This window comes from Melanotaenia boesemani, chromosome 12 (genome assembly GCF_017639745.1).
Source record: "Melanotaenia boesemani isolate fMelBoe1 chromosome 12, fMelBoe1.pri, whole genome shotgun sequence".
Lineage (NCBI taxonomy): Eukaryota > Metazoa > Chordata > Actinopteri > Atheriniformes > Melanotaeniidae > Melanotaenia > Melanotaenia boesemani.
Window position 1 is genome coordinate 13882008 of NC_055693.1, and position 17729 is coordinate 13899736.

At 37.4% G+C, this 17729-nt stretch overlaps 2 protein-coding genes across 9 annotated transcripts in view; one reads left to right on the forward strand and one right to left on the reverse strand.

Moving 5' to 3' along the window:
* Nucleotides 1-5057, reverse strand: part of pou2f1b (POU class 2 homeobox 1b) — a 23607-nt gene extending 18550 nt beyond the window's left edge. For 5 of the 7 annotated variants that reach the window (XM_042002668.1, XM_042002672.1, XM_042002670.1 and 2 more), the window contains exon 1: nucleotides 4984-5057. In XM_042002668.1, the coding sequence (XP_041858602.1) occupies nucleotides 4984-5029 (46 nt within the window). In that variant the 5' untranslated portion in view covers nucleotides 5030-5057. Of the gene's footprint in view, nucleotides 1-3629; nucleotides 3651-4983 lie in introns of those variants that run through there. The other 2 variants (XM_042002674.1, XM_042002675.1) reach the window with 2 other exon arrangements.
* LOC121650886 (cell surface A33 antigen-like) lies at nucleotides 4158-15647 on the forward strand. 2 transcript variants are annotated; one of them, XM_042002680.1, is made up of 8 exons: nucleotides 4158-4410; nucleotides 9680-9720; nucleotides 10013-10179; nucleotides 11268-11481; nucleotides 13253-13417; nucleotides 13567-13683; nucleotides 14289-14412; nucleotides 14553-15647. In XM_042002680.1, exons 2-8 carry the CDS (start codon nucleotides 9681-9683, stop codon nucleotides 15286-15288), a joined length of 1563 nt encoding a protein of 520 aa, XP_041858614.1. In that variant the 5' UTR covers nucleotides 4158-4410; nucleotide 9680; the 3' UTR covers nucleotides 15289-15647. The 2 variants fall into 2 exon arrangements, with proteins under 2 accessions (XP_041858614.1, XP_041858613.1); XM_042002679.1 differs by lacking the exon at nucleotides 4158-4410 and having other exon boundaries at nucleotides 9592-9720.
* The last annotated feature ends 2082 nt before the right edge of the window (nucleotides 15648-17729 follow it).

Below are 17729 nucleotides of genomic sequence, written 5' to 3' on the forward strand. Positions count from 1 at the left end.
GACTACTCGATCAGAACATGTCCAGGAGTCATAGAGACTGGGCAAAACAGCTAAAAAGGAATGGGTATGGGCCTGAGTGGGAACAAGGGGAGGAGAGGGGAGGTTCGTTTTTTTTTTTTGGGGGGGGGGGGGGGGACGACTCGCTCAATCGGAAATAAATAACTCTACATTAATCCACCACAAGCCTGTCATTACTGCAAGACCCCCTGTGGCTTAAGCATTCCACAACGAGTGACTGCAGAGAGTGGGTGGCGGGCTGTTGCCATCTATGTTTATGAAGTGATGGGGATTAACATATTTAGATTAGTTTTACATTCCATTAGTGTTTCATTTTGGGGCCCTTTTAAATTCATTTTCTGCATGTGCTTAGAGTTAATACAGCAGGAAAGCAGCGCAGTTATGGGGCTGCACAGGTATCCAGTGAATCAGAGTGACTTGAGTGGAATGCACGGCTGTATTTTGGTCTACAGGGGATGGAGCTTACAAACTAAATCCACAACAACTGCTCCTGGCTAGAGCTCTAATCAACCTCTGCACTTATCCCACTGCCCGACATAAGGCATTTACATACTGGCTGACCAAATCAAACAATGCCAAGAGGGTGTTAATGAGTAAATACTGAAAAGTAGACTTGTCTGCAATGTAAGAGGAGAGTCAGGTGTTTTTTTGTTTTTTTTTTTCATTTCCCATTACTTCTGCCTTTGTATTACTTATTCCCTGCTTATGTGCTTCTTAGTAAAAACTCTACTGATTAAGACACTAAATAAACTTAAAACTTTACACTAACTTGCCATCCAGTTTGTGCATTTATTTTCCTATTTGCAAGAAATATTTGTCTTAAAAGAAATGATCCTTCTGTTTGGAAATAACTCTCTATAATTCTAAAATTAACTGTCCTGTGTATGTCAAGGTGCACACACTTGCATTCACACCCAGTTCAACTCCTAGCTACCAAAAGATAGCTGTAGTTGGCGTTTACCATTTCCACATTACATGTAATATAATCTACGAGATGTTATCTCTACTAGGTTTGCCTGAAAGGTCAAGAAACTACTATCAACTTCCTGACTTCAAGCAAATTAAAAAGCAAAAGAGACGTGAATGCAAAGGCAGTTATCAGCAGCACCCTCCGACGCATGTAGTTACTTGGTTGAATGCTTTGCAAAGCCTTGCCGTGGAACAATGCATTATACAAATATCCTGCAAAGAGAATTTCAAACCGCTATCTCATTAGAACTGTAATATGGGAAGGCTGGCTGAATACAGCAGACAAGTTAATGTGAGCTTAGAGATTCAACATGAGACAGAGCAAATCTTAATTAGCACATCCTTATTCCACCCTGCTACCTATATTCATGTTAGACACAGAACACACCAAGACCACTTTTTCTGGGTCAGTTTGTGAACCAAATACAATTTTTAAATACTCATTATCTTTGGTCAAGTTTATCTTTCAATTTGAAGCATTAGCCTGGCAGATTAAAGATTCCTAGCTAAATCCAGGATTGATATCAATATCCAAACTATTTAGAAATGCTTTAAATGTCAGTCAGTGCATCAAACCAAAACTGTCTGACAGTAGAAACTGCAACACTGGACTGAACACACAAATGAGCAAAAATACTGGAAGCTGTGTAATTCGATGAACAGTAATGGGGCTAACACCTCTGTAAGCTACTGTGGTATCTCTCTTGGGTGGTCATTAAGGAGCTGTATATAGACTAGGTGGAAAATTCAATCTAACCAAATTAAAGTGCGGTTTCTCAGGGATGACAATGAGGAATATTCAACTACCACCACTAAGCACATGCAAGGGTTAGCCACATGATTCATTGCTACAGTTTGATGCAGACAGGACGGATTCACATGTACGTTCACAACCTGAAAGATAATATTTGCATGAATTTCTGGTTATTCATGGGGTGTATAAAATACTGCACCTATTCAGCTTCTAAAAAGAATGTTGACTGTTTATTCCACAACTCGCTGTTTAATCTATTAAAAAGGGAACATTATTGTGACTGACAATATTCTGAATAGTCTGAATATTTTCCAGCTAAAGCCTGTCTTCACAATGAATGCTGTGTTTTAAAACTGTTATATCCTGTTAGTAGCTAAAAACAGTTTAATGAAATACTTGCAAATGTTTATCAGTAATCTTAATTATGGGAGACACATGATAGCTATCAGGAACAACATGGTAATTGTTGCCTGGTGAATGCAACAACTTGTAGGTCATCCATTGGCTTCTAGTCATAGATCATCTACTGCACCTACACCGCAAAAGCTTTATTATCTAGTTGCATTTCTCAAGCCATATTTTCCTCTCTTCTACTAGATGTTCAGTATTATAAAGATAAATACACATTTGCTGTTATTTGCCTTATCTTCATGTTTTAAAAACAGATAATAGGAACTCTTGGTCAAATGTTTGATGTGTATTGTTGTATTCATGGAATGGCATTCTTGCATAGCATTGTTTTGTCAGGAACTTATCACTTTAGCACAAATCATCAGAAACAAGCAGTTGAAGTCCTGAAGAGATCACTAAACTATTATAATCTACATTTTCTTCCTCCAGAGTGAAAAGACTTGTCTGACTGGAGCCTTCATGGAGGCCCTCTCAGTACTTTGAGATGGCATGTCCTGAATTTATTACAGCGGGTTATGCATTATTCATAGCAACTGTGTTTACATCAATGAATATTCATGATGGAACTACAAGGCTGGAATGAGGGTGGAACTGTAAAACTGATTAAATGAGAAAAGTAGCTTTAGTGTGACAGAATTATTTTTCATCTGTTCTTTAAGGAGCCTAGCTTTATAAACCAGTTAATTTTTACACAAATGAGCAAAGTTACAGACAGCTACCATATGCTAAAAAGCAAAAACACTGAGAGAACTAACATTTAAAGGGTATATGTATTAAAAAAATATTGCCATATGTCCTCTTTCTTGGATACCATTAAAACAAGAGATGCAACTTGGTATCATAATTATCTTGCAATGTAACACATATAAAAATTGATATTGTTGCATAGGGAAAAGTTACTATAAGACTGAACAATTGCAGGCAAACTATGAAACTAGTGTATTTGCACAAAATGGAATATAGATTAAAGCAAAAACAAAGTTTGAGACATAAAGACGATTTAAAACTTGAACCATGAAAAATTTAAAATGTAAAAATTATTCAAATGATAATTTTTTAATCTCCCTGGAGTGTTACCAGAAAAACATTTACCATTATTACAGTAATTTCTTTTGAGACATGTCACTAACTTGTTATAATTAATCATATTGTTTAAATTCATCTGTTGAGAACCAGACGGGTATTTCCCATCATTATTTCTGGATAATTTAGGATAATTTTTGGACTAGAACTTAGTGATGTAACCAGCATGGATTTAGGCACCACGTTTTAGGAATGTTTTAGTTTGAAGAAGAAGAAAAAAGCCAGTCAAAGTCATAAACATAATCTAAAACTAACAGTGGCATTGAAAAAAAAAAACATCAGAATGACAGTTATCACCTAACATTTCATTGCTGTGACAGCATAACCACAATACAAGCGTTTTTCTTTTTAATTAACTGAATGCAATATGTAAGTAAATGAAGTCAAATGGTACCATCAAGCTGCGTCTTGCCCGGCTATGAAACCGGTGGAGAGAATAATAACAATGCCCTGCCTGTTATTACTGTGGCCTTCCGGAAGTGGGCCTCACCACCCCACCCTGTGCCTGGGGGGATACACAGGTACAATCTTTGAATTCAGCACAGTCGCACCAAGTCAAAAATCCAACCACAAAGTAGGACAAACAGGCAGAAACCAAGTTTCCAACGATACTCGCCAAAGGCTAAACAAATAAATAAAAATACATGCAAATAAATTATACACCGCCGTGAACTGATTAACAGTTTATCGGACAGAACAGCACTAAACCCGATGCCAGGCTACTCCCACTTCAACTGAAAAGTACTTGGTACAACTTTAATCGAAGTGTACTTGTAACGAGAGAAACAGCTCAACACAACACATTTTTCATATAGTTTTCAGCAGCTAAACAACAATCCCAAACGTGTCTCCGGTAAATCTAATAATTGTAAACATAGAGTTAGCTAGAAAACTGGACTAAGTTGGACACAGTTAGCTATTCTGGAAAGCCGTTTTCAGTTTTAATAGAATTTTAAAACACTCTACATTCCGTCTCGCGACTAAGTGCTGTGCTGACTGCCGTTTATTGTGCGGCGCAGGGTGAGCTTCTCAGCGGTTGATGGAATATGCTGAACTCCGCACTCTGGCTGAGGGAGGCCTGCATGAATAACACAACAGGCTGCTGTGGCTCCGCTGCGCCGAGCACAAAAGGCTGAGGGAAAATCCTCCGCTCCAAAAAATCCCGTCGATCTGAGGTACCGGGAGCAAACACCGTGCGTTTAACGAAAGCAAGGTGTGCCGTGTTTAGATCAATAACCTCACAAACAGTGCTAGAAAAGACCCGAGCGCAGCCACTGCCCAGCTGCTGAAAATGAATATGCAAACCTCTCTCAAAAGCCTCAGTGTGCATCAACACAAAGCCAAGCGTTAGCAGGCTTGCTAACGCTAGCTGGCTAGCATCCTCATTTCAATCAAACTGCGTTCGTAACATATATATATATGCGTTTCACATCAACCAGAGTAACGATGGCGATTACTAATAAAATATGCTAAATTGTATTTGTCGACAGAGGTATGAATATGTAGCGGCGTACAGCCGTCTAATCACACAAAGGGGGGAGGCATGTTCCATGTAATTTGCCGTCGCACTGCAACAGCTCGTTTCCTCTGTCAAATTACAGTTGGCTAGCTTTCTGCAAACTAAAACGACGCTTAATATCGTCCTTATCAGCCAGTCACTCTGCCTTTCATAAGTATTCCGTTATCATAAATTGTGAGTAACACAGTTTGAATATGAGTATGAATATGTAAAATGCTGTAATCATTACCTTGTCCTGAACTCTCATCTTGACTCGCTGCTCCTCCGTCCGCCATTTTGAATATTTAACCCGAAATCCCAGCCCTGAGCCTAGCACGCACACACACACACACATACACACTAAAAAAAAAAAAAAAAAAAAAACTATGCAGACGGGAGTGGAAGGTGTTTATCATGTTGTCAGTTGCGTTTTATTTACATACTTAAATAATAATCTAGTTTTCCGTTACTATAAATTTGGATTAAGAAAAGCACATTGGAGGAAATACCTAGCCCAGAAGTCTGGAGCCGAAGTGGCTCTCTGGACCTTCCACACCTTCCACTGGCTCTTGAAACATGACTAAAAATGCTAAATAATTAACTAATGTTTGTATATGTATATAGATATATATATAAAATAACAAATGCAAGTTTTTTTTAGCAGATTTTCAGTTTCTTTTGTCATGGAATAATTGCATTGCATTTCCACAACATAGTGACACTAAAAGTACCAGTAATATATTTTTTTAATCAGTTTTGTTTATCATTAGGATGGACTTTGTTTTGTTTTGTTACATAATCTTTCAAAAAGATCTAGAAGTCTTAATATCCTCCTTTTGCAAAAGTTTTGTACACATAAAATAAAACTAGTTCTTTAAAAATGAATACAAAATTTGTATAGTAGATATTTATAAAAAAATATGAGTTGTCTTTAAAAAAAAAAGTTCTGGTGACATTTGCTGCTCTAAAACAGTTTTATTTAGCTGGGCTGAGGGAAAAATGGCTCTTTGGGTTGTAAAGGTTGCAGACCCCTGATCTAGCCTAATATATTAACCGTTTAGCCTTTCAGGTGGTTTACAATATTTAGGATGATCAGTTATTCAGATGCAGACTGTTTTGTTGTTGTTTGTTTGTTTTTTACATAAAAAATTATGTCAACCTGAATTTTGTGTAAGGTTAATTCTCAAGTCAATATAAAAAGAACACCCTCCTTTAGTTTTACTGTTCTTGTATGAATAAATAAAAAATGTATAAATAAATAAATAAAACTAAGCAAAAAATACAGAAGCTGTGAGTGTGGAACACTGAGTATACCCCATGGTTCAGCAGTCTATATAATCACCTTAAGTAGCAAAAACTTGAAATAATTATTTTCTCTATGATGTTAACAGTGTCTCATATTGATGTGGAACAGTTTTGGCCCACTTTTCTTGCTCCCTTGTCACAATGTTGCTTCAGTTCAATGAGATTTGTGGGTATTTGTTTATGCACAGCTCTTACAAAGCTCCACTACAGCCTTTCAATCTGGACTTTGACCGGGCCATTGCAACACCTTGATTCTTTTAATTTTCACTGTTTTAGTTGTAGATTTCCTGGTGTATTTAAGCTCACCATCCTGTTGCATGACACAGTTTCTGCCAAATGAGCAGACTGATCTTTATTTGAATCTAGAGTACTTTGGTAAACAGAAGAATTCGTGTTTGATTCAATGAGTAGGTGACCAGGCCCTTTGGCTACAAACCAGGCCAAATCAACATCTGTTTGACAGTTTGTGCTGATATACTGTGTTTATATCAAAACAGCTCCACTTTGATCTTATATTTCCAAAGGAAATTATTTTCGAAGTCTTTGGTTTTGCTCAAATGGAAAATAACAAAACTAAACTGTGCTGCAATTTTCACATAATAAGCCCATCCTTCGACTTGAAACAAGCTTTTCTTTACTTTTCACGTGATTGTATGTGAAGTTACCAAACATCTATGTTGATGTGGAATTGCACAACTTTGGCTGGACATTTTTAGATTGAAATATTTTACACCTACATGCAAAGCGAAAGAATAAAATAGTAGTCATTTCTGTTGTGATATTTGTTAACATAACCCAATCTAAGCTTTCCCATGTCTTAAGTTAAATCTGTCATCGTAAAATTGCTTCCTTTACGCACTAGTTGAGGTGCAGATTAAGTTTTCACCCTCTTACTGTAAGCCACTAATACTTCAACTCACTATTTTGTCATTGAATATGATATATACTAATTCCACCAGCAGGTCATAACTGTTAACAAACGTAGTGAAATGCTAAACAGGAAACATAATCCTTAGTATCTCTATAACAGCCTACATTGTATTCCATTAAGGAAATGTTAACATTATTTTTTTACATATCTCAGTGAACACGGTCTGCATTCATTTTGTTATAGTTTAAGAACAATTTGCAGCAGGTATGTGAAACACGTAATAAACTGACAAACATTAATGTAGTCTTGTATCTGTTCCAGTTGATTGAATAACCTGAAGGAATTTAATGCGTTCCCAGGGAAGTCCCACATTCTTGCATGTCACCTGGTTTTGGTAATTTAATTAATTGCAGTTTTGACAGGGAATTGGCATGACTACTCCTGTGGCCTTGCTTTTAACGGAGGGGCCCTGCTGCATACTTCAGTTTATATATTGTTATCATTTTTAATTTAATATAATGTTGATTGTTTCAGTAATTAATTTGATTATTGGGCGTCTCGTTGTGCTGATACACAGCAATGTTGGTGCACATGGAAATGCAAAACAAAGGCAGCAAAGCTGAAGAGAGATAGACACTAGATGCATATACAGTACAAACAGTTCCATGCATATAGAGACAACAATTTGACCTGAATATGTAAGTAACAGAGAGCACTACAGAGGCATGCTTATGTTCCTGCAGTGAGGTGTTATTCATGTCTGTAAATAAACTGCTTGATTGTAAAATTTAGAGTAATGATGACTGATATAACTTAAAGTCAGAATTATGGCAGTATATTCACAGTTGCATAAGTTACGAGCAACAAGCTGTACTGAATATTTTCTTTGTTATTAATTTGCTTCAGTGGAATTGGTCTCTGTAGCTGCAATGGACAATCTTGCTAATATTATAACATAACCTAAAAACAATAATAGAACCTAGTTTTACTAAATGTTTTGACAGAGTTTTCAAGTTAAAATAAAATATTGTATTTCAACCTTACACAGTACATAAGTATACAGTGAAATATTAGTATAATACTGGATACAGGCAATCCAGCATTATACTGTTATTGTAATTTAATAATGTAATTTAGCCAGTAATTTGATGTAATTTGATATGTAATTTTTCATTTGTCTTTTAGAAAAATGATGAAAGTAATGTAAAATATACAAAAAGTGTACATTTTCATTTCTTTACAGCCTTTTTAATATTGTGATATATAATAAAACTTTGATGTTCACATTGATTATTTAGGAGAAATGAACAAAACAATAAATGCATAATAACTTGAAATATAGTGTGAAGTGTTTAGTAACATCCCAGTGAATATTTGTGAATATGAAGGCCTTCTGTGGAATGACATGAAACTTGTGGTCTGACAAATCCAAATGTAAATTCTTATTTTTATTTATTTTGGGGGAAATCAACAACATGTTCTACTGGCTAAAGAGTACATAGCTAGTTTTCTGGGTCCTTATTGGAGTATATAATCATTTTGGCAAAACAGTGTTTAACCACATTTTGTGTCTATAGCAGCTTTACAACTCCATTATTATAAATCTAATCTGGACTGCCTGCTGTCCAGACGTCTCCCCTGATAACATTATGAAACTGAAAACAAGACAAAAAAGACCCTGAACTGCTGCACAGCTGAAATCCATCAGTATATCAATACTGAAATAAGAAAGGACAAACATTTTGCTGCATTTCATCTACTCAGACCCAAAAAAGCTAGCAGCGTTTTGTTAAAGAAGTGGTGATGCAACACAGTCGAAAATCATGGATGTCAGGTTTATTGGTGATTCTAAATACACACTTTTTGAGTGGATGGTTTTTTGTCTCTGTGTTGGCCTGTGGTGGACTGGCAACCTGTTCAGGGTATACTCTACCTATTGCCTAATAGTAGCTGGGATGGACTCCAGCCCCCCTCTGAATCTGAATTTGATAAAGTTATAGACAACTGATGGACTGTCTTCATTTTAAGATAGTTTAAAGATAGCCAATGCATTCTGATTTTTAATGGGAATAAAATTATGTGTTATCATTACTGTTTCATTGTTGAAAATTTGCAGTGAAACCACCTTTACGTTTATCTTTGTCATGTATTCTAAAGGTGGTCCAGCATTTTTCTTCTGTCTCACACAATTTGAAGTAGAGTCAGAGATTCTAACACAATGCTACGGGAAATACTTGTGCAGTTTGTTTAACATATAGTTTTCTAAGTATGTATAAAGTAGTTCACTTAAAAACCTTTCAGCTTTCTTTAGCAACTCTACATGAAGGACATGTAGAAGGACAACAGTTTTGTACTTGATGTATGCTGTGTGATTGTCAGTACAATACTGCAGCCTGCAGGCTGAAGTGAGGACGGCACCAGCTGCTGGCTGACTATGCAAAGAATAATCACACTTTCTAAGAAGATAAAACTTCCAAGAATATCTGTCCGTCGGTTGGTCGGTCGGTCGGTCGGTCTGTCTATCTATCTGTCTGTATCTATTTATCTATCTATGGTCAGCTCTAATTCAAACCAAGAAAACAGGTGAATGATTGGATCCCTGGTGACATGTGACCTATATTGTTAACTTATTACCTGGAAGAGTCACCTTATCCTTACTTGGGAGTTCACTGTGAAGGCTGGGCAGACTCCTTGCTCTTTGACAGGAAGCATTCATTTTATCATTTTTAATGGTTATATGTTTTTATCCTCTTTTAAAAATGACAACAAGAATGCAACTTGGATGGCAAAAGCTTGTTTTCATACTCACAGGTAAGCTTTATATATATACTTTTTCACTTTACTAAAAACTATCGCCACACCTTTATGGTATTATAACTACTGTTAATCATTAACCAAACTGGCTACTACTCAAAAGGAAGCAGGATTGTATTCTACTTAGTGGAAGTAAAAAAATGAAATTAGTCAGATTTCACCTTACCTAATGTCAAATTTAATAAATAAATAAACGAACAACACAGTAGTAAAAGTAATTATGATGGAGAAAAACATTTCTTCTGTGTTATTATGTTTGTTTAGTTGTTTTTTTTTGTTTTTTTTTCAGTGCTTCCTTGCTGCTGGAGTTTACACGTTTCTATCCCACAAAAGGAATATAAGGTTGCAAAAGGCAAAGATACTACATTGACTTGTTCTTTTCAACCTGCTACTCCTGTGGTGAACAACCTTATCCTCACATGGGACGCTTACCCTGATGTTAAGGGTAACCCACTGGTAAGATATGAACATAGTTGCATGTAAAATGTCCAGGCAGAAATTATTTTAATAAATAGAAACTGTTGATTGAATCTGGTCCAATTAAGGAGAAATAACTTATCTATAAACAAATAATATGTTTGTAGAAATGGGGAAATGCAGTGTGAATGATGTGGGTGTTAAACAGAACAGGAGGCTGTTGAGGTTTACGAGAGCTGCATCATGGGAGGCGAAAGATTTATGGACCTCTGTCCTCTTTGTAACACAAAACTTTTTCTAACACATCAGTTTCATTTTCTTAGTAATGTTGGGCCAATTCTGTAATCTGTCAATGAAAGTAATTAACAATTTTTTCATGAAATGTGATAATATACAAATAATCTGACCATGATTAACAGTGGAAATCACAAACTGTTTATTTAAACATAAGTATGTTCGGTGTTTTCGTTGAATGCGACATGATTCAGATAATGGGGATGACCTTTGTCCAGTGGATGATGAATAGGAAAAAGAATCAGCCTTGTGTACACAAGTCCTTCTGTTCAGGTGCATAATTGTGTTGTCATGACTAATATACTATGAAAGAAAGTGTAGCAGAAATGAATGAACACATTTTCTTCAAAAGGTTTCACAGTCTGCACAGCATCCATCCTCTACCCATTGTTGTGTTAAGATAAAATAAAATAAAACCCTAGTATAATTATATTGCTAAACTTACGGTATGTTCAGTGTGCTTTCTTATTTTGTTAAATTAAATATATAAATAAATTAATATCAGATCAAGCAGAGGAGAAACTTATGGAATCACCTTGAAATTTGCATTTCTGAAACAAATACCAGCACAAGTATGAATATACAAATCAGTCTGCAGTTTAAAGCTTACACAGCTTAAAGAGTTGTTGAACCCAGCATTGGAAGGAAATGTGGCCCCAACAAGAGAGCTGTTTTAGTCAGAACCTGTGTTTTCTTTAGTTTTTACTAAAGCTCAATGAACATTGTGCTGATTTTGGTGTATTTATAGCCTTTTTTTATTATAGTTGGGCAATGAATCTGCACTGTACTGACAATGTACTCTGTGTTTGTGTTTGCTTGTTTGTTTGCTCCAGAAAACGGTAGCAAGCTATTTCCTCAACAGTCCCGTTGACATTTCACCTGCTTATGAAGACAGAGTCTCGCTGGAGGTTAACGTCGCCAGTGGGACGAGCACACTCCACTTTACCAAAGCGACCATGCAGGACAACCGAACTTTCCAGTGCAGTGTCAAAATACCAGGTGACAGTGAGGGAACAACTGCTGCCTCCACTTTCCTCCTGGTCCTCGGTGAGAATTAAAGCAATGTTGTGATTTTATGAATCATAGTCTCTCTGTTGTGGTAGACAAACAGTGGTTTGCAGAATTTTGGGCACCTGTATTTAGGATTTCTGTTATTGTCAATAAAAGGGTGACCTCATTTAAAAAAAAAAAAAAAAAGGGTTAAATAGTAAAGTTTTTTGTAATTATCTAACCATCACTGTTGCAGCAAAACGATAACTTATTTTAGGGCCGCTGTGGGCTAAACTTGGTGTTATCTGCCAGACGCGAGTTCCAAAGTATTCCCAAGTTCTTCTGTGTCAGCAGCGATAGGTTTATTCTTTCCATTCATGGTTCCAAAACAAATCCAGACAACGAGTAAACGATATTCTAACTGAAACAGACTTATACTATATATGATGCGATTACACGGTCAACAGAAAATGTGACCACCACCGAGCTCACCCCACTTCCTCATCCATTCATCCCAAACACCTGTGAGCTGGTACCTTTCAAACTTCGTGACACACACACGCCCACAGCAACACACCCACCGCCCAGATGCCAATGCTGCATGTCACCTGTGCCGCCTCATAAATATGCAAATATACTAATATGGCTCCTACAATCACTGTTGTTACCAAAGCAGAAATTTTGGCACTAAAAATGTCTATGTGTTTGCTAAAATAATATAAAAATAAAGCTAATCAGTGACATTGCATTAAACTATGTGCCAAAGCTAGGATGGCTGTGCATTTGCCTCAGAGGACAAATCCCAGAACTGGGGATGAAGTCACACCGTAGTTTGTCAGTTTCCAGCTATAACTAGGAGGACCAGTACTAGTCAGACAGCTGTCATTAACACAAAATGATGAAACATATAAGGATGTATTTTAAACATAAAAACTTCATAGCAAAGTGTGAAAAGTTAGAAGCTGGACAGAGCAGTTGATTTAATGAAACACAACCAAAGTGGCAAATTAACTGTTTCTGGCAGATACTTTCACCTGTTATTTGTATTCACTGGGGCTCATTCTGGATTTTAAGTCTGGGAATTTAAGGTTTTTGAGACTTTCCAAGTCAGGGATCAAACTTTAGGAGGCCTTTTAACTGAACTTCCAAGTTCCTGGATAGTGTTGCTTAGGAGACAGGGTCCCCCTGGATGGATGGATGGATGGATGGATGGATGGATGGACGGACAGACGGACGGACGGACGGACGAACGGACAGACGGATGGATGGATGGATGGATGGATGGATGGATGGATGGATGCCAAGAATAAGACAGTGTTTTTAGAAGCACTGGTCAGCATCCTCCCGTTTTGATTCTGAATGCAAATTAATATTTCATGAAATAAATTAAATTTATTTGTAGTTTTTTAAACACACATTCCCACAAAAATACCAGTGCCCAATTTCTGGCATTCATTTTCTGTGCCACTTACTCCAATTCAGGGTTGCAGGGAGCCAGAGCCTAACCCAGCAGTTAACAGGCGAGAGGCAGGGTACACAGGGTACCAGTCTAACCAGGGCCAACACAGAGAGACAAGTAACCACTCATGCTCATTCCTAGGTAAAATTTAGAGTGACCATTTAACCTAACATGCATGTCTTTGGATGGTGGGAGGAAGCTGGAGTATCCAGAGAGTACCCACACATTCACAAGGAGAACATGCAAACTCCACGCAGAAAGACTACTATTTGAACCCCCCAAAGCTGAGGCTTGAACCAGCGACCCTCTTTCTGTGAGGCCGTGGTGCTACTTGGAGTGTGCATTTATTACAAATTCTTTCTTGTCCAGAGCCTCCGTCTCCACCAATCTGCAAGCTTCAGGGGAAAGCAGAGTATTTTCACAACATCTCAATCACATGCCTGTCTGAAGAGGGATCCCCACGACCAGTTTATCAGTGGACAAGCTACAGTGTTGAAAACATTCCCAGACAGTTTCCACCTAAGACAACTGAAAGTATGCATTTTATTTATCCATTCTTCTTTAAAGCATTTTATTTGGCAAGACAATCTGAGGACTGATTTTCATTGTGTTTACCTACTGAAAGGCAGTTTAGACCATTAATATCAGCAATTGTCTGACTAACTTTTATGATTATGTTGCAGAGGATGGAATTGTATCCCTCTTCAATATTTCAAGAGAGACATCTGGATTCTTCATATGCAAATCAGAAAACGAAATTGGCTCTGCCAGCTGCAACTTCACCTTAGCTGTGATGGCTAGTGAGTCTTTTACCATTGTCACATACAATGAAGCCAAACATAACACCCAGCACAGTTCTCCTAGCTACTTTCTGTGTTTCAGACAGTCTAACAGTCTGGAGACTAGTTAGGATAGTGAAGTGTTTACCTTAATTAAATTTAAGTTTTTACTTTAATTTAAGCTAATTTGCTAACAGGGATTAATGGCTATTAAATCAAATAGTTTTTCATGAGAGTTGGTAGACACAAAGCAGAGTTAGAAGAGAGTCAATACAAGAATCTCCACAATTTTACCTGCAAGTGAGCTTGCTTAGTTGCATTTGCTATTTGAGAGTATACCTGGTACTGATTATGCTAATGGAGTTTACTTTAATGGAACTTCATTGAACTTGAATGAGGAGTCAGAAAACCTATTTATGCTAAAGATAGTACATTACTGGAGTCGATGAACATTGAACATTTCAAGTCAATCCCAAGTGGTCAGTCAAGGAATTGTAGGTTTAACTGTCTCACCATAATACTCCCCGAGGCATATGCTGCCCATTAAAAACTGTTCAAAAGAAACTACAAACACTATTCACTTAGCTTAGCACTTAACACTGTTGTCTTTCCTGTTGTATCTCCAGGCAGCATGAACATGGGGTCTACTGGAATTATAATTGGAGGGGTCTTAGCAGGTATAGTAGTTGCGGGGGTTATCATCTTTTGTTGCTGCCGGAGGAAGGGGAAAAAGGACAAATATACTGAGGGGTATGTAATACATTCTCTAGATGTTTCTCTTTTTTTTGTTATAAACCTATCATCAATAGTTGTGTAACTCATTGATTGTTTGCATCTATGTCAGTCAACTGTACTGAAATAATGTGTGTTTTACATCTGTTTTGTTTTAGTTCTTTAGGAGGAATGGAGTTTCACGACAAAGATGGTGGTGAAGCTGGAAGGCAGTACATGGATGACAAATCAAACAGCGAGAAAAACCAGGCTGATTCATATGAAGACAAAGATGTTGTTCCTCAAAGCAATTACAGCACAGGAGGAGCACAACAAACGTTTGATGATGATCAGCACAACTTTATTAGTGGTAAAGAGAGATATGAGGGAAAGGGCAGTGATGTTGGCTCTCAGCATTACCCTGACGATCAGCATGGTAGCTATCGTGGAAGTCGTGATCATCTCGATGATCAGCGCAAGCACTCTGGAAGTCGTGATCGCCTTGACGATCAACGTGATCGCTATGGGAGTCGTGATCGCCTTGATGATAACCGTGACCGCAACGGGAGTCGTGATCGCCTCGATGATAACCGTGACCGCAACGGGAGTCGTGATCGCCTCGATGATAACCGTGACCGCTACGGGAGTCGTGATCGCCTCGAAGATAACCGTGACCGCTACGGGAGTCGTGATCGCCTCGAAGATAACCGTGATCGCTATGGGAGTCGTGATCGCCTCGACGATAACCGTGACCACTATGGTAGTCGTGATCGCCTCGACGATAACCGTGACCGCTATGGTAGTCGTGATCGCCTTGATGATAATCGTGACAACTATGGTAGGCGCGATCGATTTGATAATCAGCGTGATCACTATGGAAGTCGGGATCGCCTTGATGATCGGCGAGACCGTTAAAGCGATAGTTGAGATCACTTTTAAGATCATAGTGATTGCTATCGTAGAAGTCAAGATGATCTTAATGACTAATTCAGTCACTATGATGGCATCTGAGTTCGACTTGAAAACAGTGACTAATCATGAGTTACTTATAACTGTTCAGAAAATCTTTTTGTCTATCATACATGCAATGTTTTGTATCTAATTTCTTGTCTGTATCTTTGAAGGAACAATCCTGCACCTCTGGTGACAAAAATGTACATTTATGGGAAAAGCCATCACACTTTCGGCCAGATTAAGCCTGGTACACACATAACGATTTTTTTAATCTTTGGGGGTTTTTTTATCTGGTCGAGACCTTACACATGAAGATAAAAAAAAATCAGTTATGATCGTACTGTGTGTGGTGTGCTCTGAAAATGTAATCAAGGAACAACACACACATGACGATGCTGTCCACTAACTCAAATACAATCTAGTCCTTCGAGCCAAACGTTGAAACGTAGAAGAAGAACCATAGCAACAACTGGCAAAAAACGAAGAAGAAGAAACATAATAACAATCGAAAAACACAACACACAGCATGGAAGGGGATATATAGGACGAGGAAATGATGGTGGTCTTGGGACTATTGTTAACAGAAAAAGCCAAAACTGGAAAAAAAAAAAAGAAGCAGACTGGAGACGGTGTGAACACGGACTTTGTTTACGTCCTTGCTCCCCAGTCAGCTAGCTCTCTGATTGGCTACATTACGCACCACGTCACCACCCACGGATTCAGAATGTACGTGTTGTCAGCGTTCCTCAGAAATCGGCACTGAAATATTAAACATGTTCACTGTTCCAAATTGTCGGCTATGACCTGTTTCGGAACAGATTATCGGAACAAATACATAACACACCACAGACCAAATGATAATTGGACAGGGAAATCTCACGATGATCGGGCGTTTGCTGTTCGAGGTCCGGAGGAGGCAAAATCGGGACAAATACAGTCCAAATATCCTCTTTAACTTAAAATGGATATTTTGGACTTTTGATGGAAACTGGACAAACTGGAGAAACGATGCTGAAAATACAAAAATCAGCAAAACAAGGACATGGTTGAGAGTCATATTAAAAACCTTGTTGCAAGGAGACAGTGCAAACCACCAACACTTATTTATCAATGGTTTAGTCATCCATCTATTTGCTACAACATTCATTTATTAAACAATTATGGACCTATAGCTGTGATTATTTTCCTTTGAAATTAAACAAAAGTTCACAGTAATCACCTCAAAGATTACTTCTGTCCATTTCTGACCTTATACCTTTAAATACAAAATTGGGACCTTTGTCTACCTGTATTAGCTTTCTGTTGTGCTTGTGTTTAAGACACTATCTGAGTTAACTAAACTTGATTCAACCACACAAGGAAATCCACTGATGGGGCTGGCCCAGTTAAATTTTAATAAAATTCTTTCCAGGAACATAGTTGAAAAAAGCAGCAGCAAAGTCCAACATCAAATTTGTTGCAGCCAACCTGAAAGCTCCTGACAGTCCCACACCAATTATAGTATGCAATAATGAAATCACTGTTTACCTGATGCTGATGCTGATGTAATGTCTATATATGATGTGCATGAGGTGGTGAAGAAGACAGTTGTTTTAAACTGTTGTTTTAAAATCCCTTAGTCAGCATTATTGCTGTATATGAGTATATGAGCATGTGAAACAAAAATACAATTTTTAAATTGATGATTTTTCTTGTTTTGAATAGAACTTTATTGTCATTGCAACAAAAAGTACAACGAAATTACTATTTGAGCATAATTGTGATGTATCTGCTGTGGCAGTAAACCCGCTGACATAAATAAACTTAATAGACACCTTTTCGGTTGATATGGAACGATTGCTTCCTATAGTTGTAATGCAAAGCAAACTAAAGTCTCTTGTGCGTGAATTGGAACTTAAAGCTAGCACTGTGGCTTAATCCCTTTTAGGACTTTTTGAATACACCAGAAAAGTGTCACTTGTGTGCTCAGGGTTTTTCCTTTAAACATATATCTGTCTTTCTCTTATTACATTGTAATCACCTTTCCTCAAAGACAATTGTTAAACATATGAAATATGTAAACTAAATGTTTGTCAACATATTGACATCATATGTATTGTAACTGTTTTCATCGTTTTGATATAGATGGTCATTAAGGTCATAGTGATCCTAAGTGGTTGAAGCGAATGCTTTCCTGTATTGTTTCTTAAAACCTCCACAAAATTTCCATAAACTATTTCGCCTCAGTTTTGATAGTGACGTTGTTAATAGATTGGGTGGACACACATGTATTCAGGCAATATTCTTCAGAAATTAATCACTGCTTAAAAATGGATTATTTTAATTATTAATATTTTTGCTTCTTTTTTATTTTTGTATTTAAAGTAGTATTTAGTTAATGAGCAATTGTGAATTTTCTGTGT

What these genes read in the sequence shown, in the direction of transcription:
- LOC121650886 (XM_042002679.1), top strand. Translation starts at nt 9,639, where the DNA reads ATGGTTATATGTTTTTATCCTCTTTTAAAAATGACAACAAGAATGCAA. An exon ending in GCTTGTTTTCATACTCACAG is followed by an intron (nt 9,721 to 10,012) that starts GTAAGCTTTATA and finishes TTTTTTTTTCAG; the next exon opens with TGCTTCCTTGCTGCTGGAGT. An exon ending in TCCACCTAAGACAACTGAAA is followed by an intron (nt 13,418 to 13,566) that starts GTATGCATTTTA and finishes ATTATGTTGCAG; the next exon opens with AGGATGGAATTGTATCCCTC.